Source organism: Alexandromys fortis, unplaced genomic scaffold, assembly GCF_014885135.2.
Source record: "Alexandromys fortis isolate MF-2015 unplaced genomic scaffold, M_Fortis_MF-2015_v1.1 scaffold_369, whole genome shotgun sequence".
Classification (NCBI taxonomy): domain Eukaryota; kingdom Metazoa; phylum Chordata; class Mammalia; order Rodentia; family Cricetidae; genus Alexandromys; species Alexandromys fortis.
The window spans coordinates 319,871-332,922 of record NW_026068250.1 but is presented as its reverse complement, the minus strand read 5'-3'; the positions used below and the strand labels follow the sequence as shown (position 1 = coordinate 332,922).

General features: G+C 37.6%; 1 protein-coding gene across 6 annotated transcripts in view; it reads left to right on the top strand.

Annotated features, from left to right (window-relative positions):
- Mast2 (microtubule associated serine/threonine kinase 2) overlaps positions 1-13,052 on the top strand; it is a 104,954-nt gene that overhangs the window by 32,244 nt on the left and 59,658 nt on the right. For all 6 annotated transcript variants that reach the window (XM_050131371.1, XM_050131370.1, XM_050131369.1 and 3 more), the window contains one exon: positions 9,244-9,275. In XM_050131371.1, the coding sequence (XP_049987328.1) occupies positions 9,244-9,275 (32 nt within the window). The remainder of the gene's footprint in view (positions 1-9,243; positions 9,276-13,052) is intronic.

Below are 13,052 nucleotides of genomic sequence, written 5' to 3'. Positions count from 1 at the left end.
TTCCTTCCTTCCTTCCTTCCTTCCTTCCTTCCTTCCTTCCTTCCTTCCTTCCTTCCTTCCTTCCTTCCTTCCTTCCTTCCTTCCTTCCGGTTATTTTCTAGAAGACTGCACTGATACATTTTGAAGCAGTGTTTGAAAAGCAGTAGTTTGTTCAGTTATTCAAAGAAATAAAACTTTCAAAGCAAGATTTAGGTTTGTCTGCCTAAGCATACCAAAGGTAATTGTGAAACTACCTAAAAGTTCTCTAGAAAATCAACCAAGGTACAAACTTCTTTTATCCTATGAACTTTTATTACCAGGTTTCTTGGAGGAAGCAATATAGTAAATATATTCCCAAGAGAAGGGACTTTGTCTGATAATCAGTTGGCCATACTATATAGGCCAAGTACAAAGCTACATTTGCTGATTGTATGAATAAGCACAACACTGAAGTGTAAAGAATATCATTTCTTACCATTGCTACTCAGTTTTAAAAGTTTAAGACAGTGTAAGTGAAAAAATTGCATAAATACTGAGTAAAACAGAAAAAAATTCTAATAGATGCATTGAGGTAACTGTTTGCTGGAAATGCCAAAGGAGTTAACTGAAAGTTATTAAAATAAAAAGTTTAGGTTGTAGTTAAATATATATCGTTCAGTTGATAGAATACCTTTGAGTCATGGGTGTGGCCTAAGCTTGAATCCAAGTACATATAAACTAGGCATGATTTCTCATGCCTGTAATCAGGAAGTGATGCCAGGTGTCCAAGGTGTCTTAGCTATAGAGTGACTTTGAAATCAGTCTGGGATATATGACATCCTTTCTCAGAAAGAAAATGGGGATTTTAGGACAGGCATGTTGGCACAAGTCTGTAATGTCAACACTGGGGAGGTGGAGGCAGGAAGATCAAGAGTTTATGGCCAAACTCATCTATGTAGTGAATTTGAGGCAGGATTGGTTTCAAAATAAATAGCTGAGGAAAGTTACCACACATGAGGTCAAAATTAGTATTCTAATATACTAACAGTAGCAGTAGCCTTTTAGAAAAACACATAGAAGATATGTCATCATTACTAGCAATAGAATTTCCCTGATAGAAAAAAATAACCTTTACAAAGAATCATGCCCATTATAAGAAAACTATGAAATGTTATGAGAGACATAGAAGTAAAAAATATATTGTAAAGAATGGTGAAGATAGCAATATTGTAAAGATGCTGATTTCTAGAGTTGATGAGAATGGCGTGATACTGTGGTGGCACACAAGCCTTTGATCCTTGCACTAGGTATTTATGTGAGTTTGAGGCCATCCAGGGCTACTTAAGGGACCAATGAAACAAATAACTAAGTGATTCCCAACTTTTGGGAGAAAATTGCAGTAACTCTAAAAACGATCATTTACATAGAAATGCACCACTTTTAATCCCTTTCTTTTTGCAGTACAGAAACATCCTTGACTGTCCTGGAACTAGCTCTTGTAGGCCAGGCTGGCTGCAAACTCACAGAGATTCGCCTGCCTCTGCCTCCAAAGTGCTTAGATTAAAGGTGTGCTCCACCACTGCCTGTATGAAAGTCATGTTTTACCATAAGACTTACATCTGCAGTGAGAGACATTTGACACTGGAATTTTTTTGTGTGTGTGAATTGAAGAAGGTGCTTTTATAGTGCCTGGTTTCCCAGTTTATTTTGTTGGAAATAATTTTATTTGAACTCTGAAAGGTCAACTGACTACTCACCATAAACCAAACACATTTTTCTATTAGCTCTCAGCATCATTCTTCCACATCAGATATTTGCCCTTAAAGTCTTCTTTGCATAGAGATTCTAACGTCAGGTTCTAAATTGAGTTTTTATTTTGTAGTTAAAAAGTAATTTGTGTCCCCTCTTTTCCTCTTTTCTGCCTGTACTACTTAGATATCAGAGTTTTTAAAGTGCCATTGTTCAGAAGTAATTAATACTTAAGGCATACTGGGAAGCATTATTGCAGCTAAAATTTACTTGGGATTTTTTTATTTTTTGGTTTTGTAGACGACAAAGTTCTTAGCACCATGTTCTATTTGCCTTAGAGGTACAAAGGGTCAGGAATCAGAGACAAAGACTGGAGACAGGAGGGAGAAGGGAAAAGGAACAAGGAAGAGGGGGAAGGGATATTTTTACTCCAGAGGGACTTAGGACTGCTCTGGAGAGAGAGGAGACAGATGTGGCCCATAGGCAAATGGCAGTTTATAAAGGTAAAGAGGGAAACTACATCTTAGAATGAGTTGGTTTGTTTCGATTGGACATGTTAATTAGGGTAGCTAAAAGTGGCTTTTGAATGCTGGACTTCAGTACTTTGATAGCTGGACCTTCATGGTTAGCTTTAGGAGGAGGAAGTGGTTAAATAGGGGAATAGACCTTGGTGGCTTAGCTTTAGGAATGTAATCTGTTTTTAGCAAGGATGAGAAGGGGAAACTGCAAAGCCTGTTGGCACCGTTTGCCATTCTTGGACTTGCTAGACAGAGCCTTTTAATGTAAAATACCTGATATGTATGTAGGATATCGTATGTGCCCTCTGTGAAAGGGTCATTTGACATGTACCCCGCCCCCCAGACTCACAGGTTGAGAACCACTGACCTAGGCGATTAGTAAACACACCTCAAGGTGTAGTGGAGTAATGGGGGTAGTATTCCCAGAAGAGTTTAGTTAAAGGGATGGATGGATGATATACCTTGAGTATGGGTGACACCAATTTCTATCCTGTGAGCCTAGGTGGAATAAATAAGGAAGAAGAGAGCCTACTAGCATGGGCATTTGTCTTCCTTTCTACTCAGATGCTGAAGTCTCTGAAACCATGAACAAAGTAAATCTTTCCTTTATCAAGTTTTTGTTTCTTTTAGGTATTTAGTCAACGTGACAAACACATACAAGATTGCACACTGAGACTTCCTTAGAAAACCTATGGAAAGATCAGGGAGGGAACCCCCTCAGGCAGAAACAGCTTAATTTATAGACCTGAGATGGACTGTAGTTTAGGAGGGGAGTGGGACCCTGGTTTCAATCTTTGGCACGGGAGGGGTGTTCCCAAATCAATCTAAACCAAACTACAAATCAACCTTTCCTCTTACTGGTGACCTGTGTAGCACCACGAGGTGGTGGCACACTGGGAAAGATTCAGCATGTCTGACCTGGCTGCTGGCTCCATCACGTCTGCCCTCACTTCCCTTCTTCCCAGCATTCTGTTCTGTCTACTCCACCCACCTATGTTCTGACCTATCAGGCCAAGCAATTTCTTTATTAATTAACCAATGAAATCAACAGATAGACAGATGACCTTCCCACATCAACTGTGGACATAAAGAACAAGCCTTGTGACTCTTGCTTACATATTTACTTGTGGGGGTAGTGATTATTGCTTTGGACACTTGGCCTTTATCCTTTCTTTGGAAATATATTATGGGTTTAGTTAAATACTGAATAATACATATATAAGCAGTGATTTCTCCATGGCATCATTTCACTTCTGTAATACCAATAGAAGTTTATTTTATGGTAAATGGAAGGGAGTAAGTGATTTCTAGGATTTAGTATGTGTTGTCTTTTTCTATAACTTCAGAACATAGTTCATGGACTTTTGATTTTTCAATGTAATTAGAAAATATTTTCTTTGTTTGGTTTCTTTGGGCAGAATCATCCTCAACAGTATTTACACAAATGCATGAGTTTGAAGGACCTACAGTGGTTAGTGAAATTGCAGATACTCTTCAAATAATATAATATATTAGAGTTAGGGGTATAGAAATAGTTTTTAGAGACTAACATTTCATTTGATGATGTAGTAATTGAAAAGGGATATGTAGTAATTAAGAGAATTTTGTTTTCTTATTTTAAGAGGGATACGTGTTTGGTACACTAATTGAAAGTTTATAACGAAGACAGAGCCTTTGAGGTAATGGTAACAATATATATGGATCAGAGAAAACTGTGATGAACATCATTTGATGTTAGACTGGATTGTCAGATATTACTGGCTTTGTTTCTAAGAGGAAATAATGAACCAGAGAATTTATGGTTATTTGCATAAACCCTGATTTCTGATTGTGTAGGTTTTTTGTTTGTTTTCCAAACATTCTAGTAATATTCCCAGTGATAGGGAAGATTGGGAAATCATTGTTCCTTTTACTGTCCTTACCAGATTAGAGGTTTTCTTGTTCTACTAGAACCAAAGACTTTGGCACAGAATGTGGTAATCTGGAGTCTTGGTGTGAAATGTAGGCTTTATGGTATAAGGATGATAAGGAAAATAGATTAGTAAGATTAATTTCCATTCATTCATTCTGCACATACATTTTCTGTCTTTTTAAAGATTTATTTTTTTATTGTATGTTGTATATATAGTGTTCTTCCTGTATGTATACCTGCACACAAGAAGAGGGCAACAGATCTCATTACAGATGGTTGTGAGCCACCATGTGGTTGCTGGGAGTTGAACTCGACCTCTGGAAGAGCCGCCAGTGTTCTTAACCTCTGAGCCATCTCTCTATCCCTATTTCTAATATTTTATGTCGATTATTTCAGATGCTAGGAAAATGGAATATGCCACCCAAGCATATTTTCTGAATATCCTTTTCCATTCGTGCTGTTATAAGAAAATACTGCCAACTGGGTAATTTGTAAAGAAAAGACATTTTCTCATAATTTTGAATCTTGGAGATTCTAAGGTGGATGCCCAGGCATTTTATATCTGAGGGCAATTTTGTTTCACCTTTGTGTAGCTGAATCTAGAAAGGCAAAAAGGCCACATGCCAAGTGAAGCCTCTAATAAAGGCATTAATCTCATTTAGGAAGGCAGAATCCTCTGATCTATTTACCTCTAAAGATCCAAATTAAGCCGGGTGGTGGTGGCGCACGCCTTTATCCCAGCACAGAGGCAGACGGCTCTCTGTGAGTTCGAGGCTAGCCTGGGCTACAAGAGCTAGTTCCAGGACAGGCTCCAAAGCTACAGAGAAACCCTGTCTCGGAAAAAAAAAAAAAACAAAAAAGAAAACAAAACAAGAAAGAACGAAAGGAAAAGAAAAGAAAAAGAAAGGGGGGGGGGGAGAAAGGTACCACATGGCTCGGTACCTTTTTTCAGCGGAGCAGGTCACATCCTGCTTCTTTGGTGGTATGGGCAGGAGTCCGTGGAATGGGCTTATATATTATTATAATTTCTGTCTGCCTTCATTTACACTGCTACACTTAATGTAATTGTTGCTCAGGCTATCTCTTCGTGTGATGCCTAGAATCCCCCTGTAACATATTATGTCAAACACATTCAGTTGCTGTTTTATTGTCCAGGTTTCAGAGTTTAAATAAGGCTGCTGAAGACACGTGTCTCATATACTTCTAATTTGGTTGTTGTCGTTATGTCTCTTGCTGACCAAATCTTTCCTAGTACCTGGACTGTAGCCCTCACTATCGCTATCCATCTCTTGACATCTGAAATAGTTCCCTCCTTTGAACTGAGATTTACCTCCAGATAGACAAAGTTGACTGTTTGCTTGAAGTTTGATTCTTAATTAGAATGTTAAAATTCTTGTGTGCCCTTCCTGTGTGTTGTACCTCAGTCTTCTCAACGTTTACTTTCATACTAAGGTTTTCACTTACTTCCCACGCTATTTACCATAACCTGCAGCTCATTTGGATTTTCAGCAAGTATATCATTGGTGAAACATAAGTTATTGATTCCCACACCACCTATCTGCACGCCTATCTCCTCATCCTCCAGCACTGTTGCTATTTTTAATTTCAGGAATATATTAAAGAGTAGTGGTGAGAGGACGCGCCCCTGCAGCACTCCTATGACTGTGCGCCCCTGCAGCACTCCTATGACTGTCTTAAACTGATCACTTAGTTCTCCACAAACTTTGACTGATGCAAAAGTATATTTATAGGCATTTTATCGTATTCTTATGATTTTCTTTAGGTACTTGTAGAACCTCATTGTTTCCCAAAGTCTTTTCCTCCAAATGCTTTCAAAAGCAGTATATGGTACAATCCTAAAATCTCAGTACTTAGGAGACTAGAGCAACAGAATGTCAAGCTGGAGGCCAGTGTGGACTACAAATAATTCTTATCTCTAAAATAATAAACATTTCTCAGCAAATTAATAGTAGAGGGAAGCTTTATTAATTTAATAAAAGTTTTTTTATGAGCCGGGCGGTGGTGGTGCACGCCTTTAATCCCAACAATCGGGAGGCAGAGGCAGGCAGATCTCTGTAAAACAAAACAAAACAAAAAATCCTTTTCATCTTTCTTCTTTTTTCTTTTCCTAACCTTGTTTTGTTGTCTAATCCAGCCTTGAATCTTCTATGTAGTCCAGACCAGCTTCAAACTTGTATTCTTCCTGCTGCAATTTCCTGAGTGCTGGGCTTACAAGTATGTGACGTTCATAGTGCCTGACTATATGATGTTCAATCTTAATTACCACTTGATTGAATTGAGAAACACCTAGGAGGTTAGTACAGCACAGTTTTAGGGAAAGCTGTGATGGCATTCAAGAGACAGTTATATTAGAATTCTGGTATAAAGACTGAATTAATAATCTTAGATTCACAATATAATGGGAAGACATATGACAAAGGATTTGTATCTACTACCCAAGAAAAGGAGACAGTCTGGGCAATGGTGAAAGCACACTTTTAATTCCAGTACTCAGGAGGCAAGGGCTGGCAGATCTCTGTGAGTTCAAAGTTAACCTAGTCTACAAAGCAAATGCCAAAATAGGTAGGACTGTTACACAGAGAAACCATGTCTTGGAAGTGGGGAGGTGATGTGGGATTCCCCTCTGTATGCTGTGAATATGTTTTCTTGCCATTGGTTAATAAGAAGCTGCCTTGGCCTATGGCAGGACAGAATATAGTTAGTCAGGATATCCAAGCAGAGATAGAGGAGGAAAGAAGGTGGGGCCATGCAGGTACCATGTTGCTGCCCAAGAAGCTAGATGGAGGTAACAGACCATAAATCCTCGTGGTAAAATATAAAATAATAGAAATGGGTTAATTTAAGATGTAAGAGCTAGCTAGAAATACACCTGAACCATCAGCCAAACTGTTGTAATTAATAAAGTTTTTGTGTGATTATTTGAGTGTGGGTGGCTGAGAAACAAAGGGCAGTCTTGGTTTAAAATGAAGGAAACATGTGTAGCACAAATTCTAATTGTTCTTAATAAAAATCCGGTGTCATATATTATGGGGTGAAATCTGAGAGATCAGAGAAGCAGTGCAACCAGCCACTAGAGAAACCTTTTCCTTCTACCGAATCCTCGGACCAAAAGGGTGATCATGTCCTCTGACTGACTGCTTCAGACTGCATCCTCAGACTTCACTGAGCTCCTGTCTCCTCCTGTCTTATATTCCTCCCTCCACCCAGCCATATCACTCCTGTCTCTACCACCCTAGTGCTGAGAATAAAGGTGTGGGATCACCTTTGTGTGAGCTCTGTTTCTCTTTTAGACAGATTCAGTTATGTGTAGCCCAGGATGTTCTTGAACTAACAGAGATCCCTCTGCCTCTGTCTCCCAACACCTGGGATTAAAGATGTGTGCCACAACTCCCTGGCCTTTAGTGGTTTAGCTCTCCACCCACATCTTCAGGCAAGCTTTATTTGTTAAAACACAAAAAAAAAATCACTACAGACATGACAGATTTTTAAGATATTTTTATATGTGTACTTTTACATGTATACTTTACATGTGCACTATCAGCCATCAGGAAAATGTAAATTAAAGCCACAGTTAGACACTATTTTATATGTAATTGAGTAGGAAAAGTGTAATGGACTATATAATTTATTGGCTTGAATATAAAATATTTTACCACCAAGAATCCTATGTTATTAATGGAAGTCTAACAGATTGTAGCTAGGATGTGGAGCATTTAATACTCATATATTGTTATTGAGAGTATTATATGATACAGTCTCTTTAAAAATACTTCTAATCTCGTATGAAAACCTCACATATTCCACATTCTTAGGTATTTTCCTAAGGCAAACAAAGCATAATTTATGAAAATACTTGTTAAGCAGTCCCAAACTGGAAATAACTCAAATGTCTTATCAGCAAGAGAAAGCATTATAATCTGTTACTATTATATGTAGCACCATAGATGAATTTTAGATATATTGTGCTAAGTGAAAAACAAAGACCTACATAAAAAAAAATTCATATATTGAGAAGCTGAGGTTGTGAGGATGATGTGGTCCAGGCTAGACTGGGCTTTATATAGTAAGATCCTATAGAGAAAGGAGGTGTTTTGTAGTTCTATTTATATAGAATGTTCAAGCAGGCAGAAAAAAATATAGTAAAAATAGTGTTTTCTTTGAACAGGAAAATGCTGGGAGGTTTATTTGCCTAGAGTGGACTTGATATAACTTTCTAATTTGATAAGCTTGTTCTGGGTTTTTATAGAAATTTTAGTCGTCAAAGTGTGTGTTTTGATCAAAGTTACTGATTGACACACTTAACATTTGTTCAGTTTTCTATTAGTATATTGCCACAACACAGAATTATGGGCACTTACTGAATGTCTTATGAATTACTTTTGATGGATATAGAAGTCTACAATCTACTCTAGGATGTATTAAAAACAGATAGGTACATGGTAAAATATGCAGTAAAGCAAATACAGAAAAATATCTGTACCATCTGGGTTATAGATTTAATACAAGGATTTATCCATCCATACATGTATCTATATGTGTGTCTGTGTATATTATCTCTTTATAGTTTTTCGTTCTAGGCAGTTGCTTTTTTGTTTTGTTTGAGTTTTTTTTTTAATGTTTCTTCGAGGCAAGTACTGTGATAGTATAATGGATTGCTACTCTTGTTAATTATAACTTGTAAAAAGATACTATAATTGCAGGATATATATGCTATTTTGAAATTGATAAAATCTCTTCTGAATGTAAAACATATTGGTAATAAAGGAATATTTCTGATATGGATAAGTTAATGATCATAACCTTGTGTATCCCTGGCTGTCTTAGAAATAAGTATATAAATCAAATTTGCTTGAAACTTAGAGATCTGCATGTCTCAGCTTTCTGAGTGCTGAGGTTAAAGGTTTGCACCACCATACCCAACTTTCATCAAATTTTAGAAGCAAAGGAAAAGACTACCGCATAGAAACATTTAAGTGTGCTGTTATTAAGATAATGCTATATATTTCTTAGGCCATTGAGGCAGGTTCACTGGATTCAAATGGACACCTTTTTTGTCTAACTTGTTTTATGTGTTTTGTTTTTCAGAAGGAATTGAGCCTTCCAAGGAGAGGCAGCTTGTAAGTAGATGGCCCTTGGCATTATGATTTTGTCTATGATGATCTCTTTCTTGATTGGGAACTGTCTTAAGAACATATTGTTAATATTTATTGTAGAAATCCCATTCAAGAGTCTTGTTTTCTGGGTGCTGGAAAGATAGATGGCTGACTGGTTTAGAGCAGAGGACCTGTGTTTAGTTCCCAGCACTCATATGGTGACTTAGAGCCATCCATAACTCCAGATCCAATGGATCTGATGCTCTCTTCTGAGCTCCATGGGCAATGGGCACACTCAGGCATACGTGTGGTAATAGACATATATGCAGGCAAAACATTTATTTTCACTTAAAAATTATTTTTGTTTTCTGCTTATGTTTCTCATTAGATCAGAGACTTTTCTTCAGTAATCTCCTTGTTCCACGTTCCCTTCTCTGGCCCAAACTTTACATAACAGTTTGATAGAAGTGCTGTCACGTATCCATACCAATTATATTCTAATTTTGGGGTGTTAAATCTGAAATTCTTTGTGTCCATATTCCACAACTTGACTGTGGTGAAGGGTATGGTTCTTCTGAAAAGTTGGAGTAAAGGTTGCCACATTAAGAGAGTAGATTAAAGCAGGTTCTCATTCTCGTTATTTTATTCTGTGTTTATGGTTAGTGGAAATTGGAAAGTTGTTTTTGTCCTTAGATTTTAATTTTTTGTGTTTCGTTTGGTACTTTTTTCATAAGAATTTTTGGTGATTCATTGCTGATTTGGCTAATTAGAATCTGGAATGTGTATTTAAAAGCACAATTTGGTTTTTGGAGAACAAACTCAGTGGCAGTAGAATGTATGCTTAGCTTGGACGAGGCTCATGCATGAAGTTCCCCCTCTGGTGATACAGAGGAAGGAAAGGTAGAATGTGCTTTACTGAATTAGAATTTCTGTGCTAAGGCTCATCATTTGTTATTTGTTTCAACTTTATGTAATTTACACTCATACCAACATCTACTATAATTGAGTAAGGGTCAAAATTTGGAAAACACCAGGCTGAGGATATGTCTTAGTGGACAGTATGCTTGCTGTATAAGCATGAAAACCTGGTGTCAAATCCCCCAAATCCACCTAAAACTGGGATTGGTACAGATACCTGTCTGTCTGTCTATATCAGTGCTCTTCTTGGGAGATGGGAGGTGAAGGTAAGAGAATTTCTAGAAAAATAAGGACTGGCTAGCTAATCATGTACAGTAATTAACAACAAAGAGGCATTGTTAAAAACTGGAAGTTGCCCTCTTTATCTCCACACATATTATGACATGTGTGTTCACATTTACACAAACATGCATGCCTATACATACACACCCGTGAGAGCGCACACATGTACACAAACAATTTTGGTAACTATTAAAGAAATAGAACTATGATAAACAATGGCTTTGAAACTTCTTAGGGAAACATGAGTTATTTTATATGAGGTGGATACCATGGTATTGCTTGTTTTTAAGTATACAAAAGAGATTTGGTGTATTTGTGGATGAATCTGCTTATGCTATGCCATGTACAATCAGAAGACAACTAGCAGGAACCCATTCTCTACATCATGTGGATTCTGAGGCTTGAACTCAGGTTATCAGGGTCTATGGCAAATGCCTTTCTTTAGAACCTTTTGAATTGTTTGCTGACCTTTAAACGTTGCAGTCTTTCCTGGATGTGGTGGCGCACGCCTTTAATCCCAGCTTTAGGGAGGCAGAGGCAGGCGGACCTCTGTGAGTTCAAGGCTAGCCTGATCTACAAGAGGTAGTTCCAGGACAAGCTCCAAAGCTGTAGAGAACCCTGTCTCAATAAAATAAAATGCCTCCCTCCCTCCCTCCCTCCCTCCCTCCCTCCCTCTCTTTCTACACAGACACACCATATGCCTTTCTGCTTGCCTTTTTAATGAATTGGTTTAATTCAAGGTGATATAGAAGTCACAGTACAACAAAGATGTGTTTCAGTCCAGGCTATGGCAGAATTACATATTGAATTTGATTTTAATTCACAGATGAGGTGTTAGTAGCTGAAATGAAAACTATAGAAAATAGCTACTTTGTGATTGTTTGTTTGTTTGTTTATTGAGGCAAGGTTTCTCCACAGCTTTGGAGCCTGTCCTGGAACTAGCTCTTATAGACCAGGCTGGCCTTGAATTCACAGAGATCTGCCTGCCTCTGCCTCCCAGGTGCTGGGACTAATGGTGTGCGCCACCACTGATTTTTTTTAAGCAAAAGTTTATTAATGTAAAACAGGCTCTATGGCAACCCTACATTCTACCTGTAGGTGGTAAAAGATGTTAGTGGCAGAGAATGTTTGTGTTTAAATAGGAGTGGAAGAGAGTCACCGTCACAAGGAACAACTTACTTTTTGCCAGATTTCTTAATTCTGTTTGTGACCTAGGGATCCTTTCCCATGACCTTGGCTTTTAGCTCCTCAAGTGTCTTCGCTCCTCTTTGTTTCCACTTGAAAACCTTGTCTTCCTTATTCACCTTCTTGGGCTATTTTCAAGGACTTCTTTTTGCCACCTGTGGGTGATGTGAGCGAGCATAGCTTAGTCTGTCCCTATCTGTTGCTTACCTCCACTGTCCCCCATCCACTTATTTCTTTTAAAGTATGAAACAGATAATTTTGTTACTATTATTTAAGTATTTTACTTGTGTTAATACCCTTGTGATTAAGTTGTTTCCTCAATTTTTTAAAAAACTTTGTTATAAAAACTCATTAGAACTTAAAGGAATTTTGGCTGTGATTCAGAACTGGGATTCAGTCTTGACTGTATCACACAATAGACTTTGTAAACTTAGACAGATCATTTCATTTTTACTAAGTCTTTGTTCCCTATCTTTGAAAAGAAGGTAATGACACCTGCTTTTCCTTTCTAAGGATCACTTAATAGTATGTAACGTTGCTTCATTAATTATGATTTTGTTCTGAGATGTGTAATTTTTAAAATTGTTATTTTTCTTAAAATTTATTTATTTTAATACACATTGGGAGTTTGCCTTCATATATGTCTATATGAGGGCATAGGTCCCCTGGAGCTGGAGTTACAGACAGTTGTGAGCTGACATGTGGGTGCTGGGAATTGAACTCTGGTCCTCTGGAAGAGCATCCAATGCTCTTAACCACTGAGCCATCTCTCCAGCCCCTTTAAAATTGTTATTAAACATCTTGGGTTAAGTTTAGATAAGTTCTGTCTCAAGGCTGTATTTCTTTTTAAGGACTTTATTTATGTATGTAAATATTTTGCCTGCATGTATATAGTACATGCAACATGATTATGAAGTGCCAGAAAGTGTTGACAGAGACTGTGTTCTTTTGTTTTCTGGCCATCCCGACCCAGATAATTACACAAAACTATATTAATTACAACACTGTTTGGTTCAGGCCTGTTTCTAGCTAGCTCTTATATTTTAAATTAGCCCATTTTTTAATTGATTTTTATTGAGCTCTACATTTTTCTCTGCTCCCCTCCCTACCTTTCCCCTCTCCTTCAACCTTCCCCAAAGTCCCCATACTTCCAATTTACTCAGAAGATCTTGTCTTTTTCTACTTCCCATATAGATTAGATCTATCTATGTCTCTCTTAGTGTTCTCATTGTTGTCTAAGTTCTCTGGGATTGTGATTTGTAGGCTGATTTTCTTTGCTTTATGTTTAAAAACCACTTATGAGTGAGTACATGTGATAATTGTCTTTCTGTGTCTGGGTTACCTCACTCAAAATAATGTTTTCTAGCTCCATCCATTTGCCTGCAAAATTCAAGCTGTTGTTATATTTTCTGCCTT